General features: G+C 39.4%; 1 protein-coding gene across 1 annotated transcript; it reads right to left on the bottom strand.

The window, feature by feature from the left end:
* Window positions 1–294: 294 nt before the first annotated feature.
* LOC140861029 (secreted RxLR effector protein 161-like) lies at window positions 295–1,061 on the bottom strand. The gene is made up of 2 exons (XM_073264037.1): window positions 453–1,061; window positions 295–303 (listed from the first exon to the last, which is right to left on the bottom strand). Exons 1-2 carry the CDS (start codon window positions 1,059–1,061, stop codon window positions 295–297), a joined length of 618 nt encoding a protein of 205 aa, XP_073120138.1.
* Between the last annotated feature and the right edge of the window lie 1,803 nt (window positions 1,062–2,864).

Raw genomic sequence — 2,864 nt, 5'->3', positions numbered from 1 at the left:
TGCAGGGTTGTTATGGTGCAAGCGTTGCTTGCGAACCCAGAGCACTTGTGTGGTGCTAAGGTCATCTGCTATTCGACTCATGATGTTGTTGGCAGAAAGAGACGAGATGCAAAATATCTATTTTGAGGATGACGTCTGCAATGGTCAAGGCTCGCTCTCTGTCTGGATGATAGAGTGGATTCGTGAAATGAGAAGCAGAATTTCTGCGGCTCATGATGACTTCAGACTCACTAGGGGTTAGGGTTAAGCACTCCATGTAATGAAAGTATTTTGTGCTTGAAATTAAATAAACGATTATTCCCCCTAAACTCATGTTTGTCTTAGTTTAAATCAATTAAACCAAGAATATTGCGAAAATAAGAAAACTTAGCGTCCGGCAATGGCTTGGTGAAAATATTTGCTGCCTGCTGGTCAGTAGGTACGTAGATCATATGAATCTCCTTTTTGAGTACGTGTTCATGAATGAAATGATGGCGCACATCAATGTGCTTGGTTCTGGAATGCATCACTGGATTTTGAGTGATTGCAATAGCACTCGTGTTGTCACAAAATATAGGAGCTTCATTTGACTTGATTCCATAGTCCCTAAGCTGTTGTTGTATCCACAGTATTTGAGCACAGCAACTACCAGCTGCAAGGTATTCTGCTTCAGCAGTAGAGGTGGCAATTGATGTTTGCTTCTTACTGAACCATGAAATAAGTCTATCTCCCAAAAATTGACACGATCCGCTAGTGCTTTTTCTGTCAATCTTGCAACCTGCATAATCTGCATCTGAATAACCAACAAGGTTAAATTTTGAGTCTTTGGAGTACCAAAAACCCACATTTTTAGTGCCTTTAAGATATTTAATAATCCTTTTGGCTGCATTGTAATGCGGTGCTGCTTGAAATCTTGCACACAAACATACAGCAAACATAATATCTGGTCTACTGGCCGTAAGATAAAGTAATGAAGCGATTAGACCTCGATACATAGTTACCTCAACTGGTGCTCCTGCTTCATCTTTGTCAAGTTTAATAGAAGCACTCATAGGGGTAGAAATGGCAGAACAATTCTCCATACCAAACTTCTTGATAAGTTCTTTGGTGTACTTAGTTTGATTTATGAAGATGACATTATCCAGCTGCTGGACTTGTAGTCCGAGGAAGAAATTTAATTCTCCCATCATGCTCATTTCAAACTGTTCCTGCATCATCTTAGAAAATTTCTCGCATAGACAAGGATTAGTTGATCCAAATATAATATCATCTACATATATTTGAACGAGTAAGATGTGATCTCCTTTAACAAACTTAAAAAGAGTCTTATCGACCGTTCCTATAGTAAAGACATGATCTAATAGCAATTGTGATAACGTATCATACCATGCACGCGGTGCTTGTTTTAAGCCATAAAGAGCTTTATCAAGCTTAAAAACAAAATTAGGAGTTAAAGAGTTGATAAAATCTTGTGGTTGTTCAACATATACTTCTTCTTGAAGTAGACCATTGAGAAAAGCTGACTTGACATCCATTTGATATACTTTGAAGTTTTTGTAAGCAGCATAGGCAAGGAATATTCTGATAGCCTCAAGCCTTGCTACTGGAGTGAATGATTCGTCAAAGTCAATGTCTTCCTCTTCTCTGAATCCTTAAGCAACCAGTCGGGCTTTATTTCTTACCACTGTCCCATCCTCATTCAATTTGTTGCGAAACACCCATCGGGTGCCTATGATGTTTTGATTTGTCGGTCGAGGGACTAAATTCCACACTTTGTTTCTAGTGAACTGGTTTAGTTCATCTTGCATTGCTTCAATCCAGCTAGCATCTTGTAATGCTTCATCTATGTGTTTGGGCTCTAGCTGTGAAATGAAAGCTGCATGCAATAGCTCATCAATCAGTTGATTTCGTGTACGAATAGGTGCAGCAGGGTTACCGATGACCAGATCAGGTGGGTGATTTTTACTCCACCGAAGATTTGGTCCGAGAGGATTTGCGCCTGTTTGAGTGTCTTCCTCATCCCTGATTGCATTGTTAGGTTCAATAGCACCCTCTCCGATTATCTGTTCGTCATTGATGTGATCTACTCCTCCTTCATTGGGTTGAATAATCTCTTCTGCTTGCTCATATCTTGTGTCAGGAGGGTCATCACTATCACTTTCATCCTGTAGAACGGTTGATTTCAGCCTGCTGGCTAAATCTTGAATGTTAGTTTGAGACTTTCCTACACATACAGTAGTTTCATCAAAAATAACATGAATGGATTCCTCTATAGTCAGTGATCTTTTGTTGAACACTCTGTAAGCTCGGCTGACTAAGGAAAATCCAACAAATATGCCTTCATCTGCTTTTGCATCAAAAGCTGTCAGGCGATGTTTTCCATTATCATGAATATAACAAACACAACCAAATACTTTAAAATACGAGACATCAGGTTTTGTGCCATTCCAGATCTCATATGGTGTTTTGTTGTGTCTCTTGTTAATCATAGATCTATTTTGAGTGTAACATGCTGTGTTAATTGCTTCTGCCCAGAGTCTTTGAGATACATTGGAATCAGCAATCATAGTTCTAGCTGCCTCCTTAAGAGTTCGATTTCTTCATTCAGCAACCCCGTTTTGCTGTGGAATCCGAGCAGCAGATAACTCATGCTTGATGCCCTGGTCATCTAGATAGGATTCAAGGGTTTTGTTTAAAAACTCAGTGCCTCTATCACTCCTGATCCTGTCTATCCCAGTATGTTTCTCATTTTGCATACGTTTGAAAATTTTTATCAGGTAAGTAGCAGTTTGATCTTTGGATGATAAGAAAATTACCCAAGTAAACCGAGAGTAATCATCCACAATCACTAAGGTAATCTCATTCCCCTTAAGCTCTTGATCGGT

This window comes from Henckelia pumila, chromosome 4, assembly GCF_033568475.1.
Source record: "Henckelia pumila isolate YLH828 chromosome 4, ASM3356847v2, whole genome shotgun sequence".
Lineage (NCBI taxonomy): Eukaryota > Viridiplantae > Streptophyta > Magnoliopsida > Lamiales > Gesneriaceae > Henckelia > Henckelia pumila.
The sequence above is the reverse complement of the archived record's forward strand: the minus strand, read 5'-3'. Positions and strand labels throughout refer to the sequence as shown.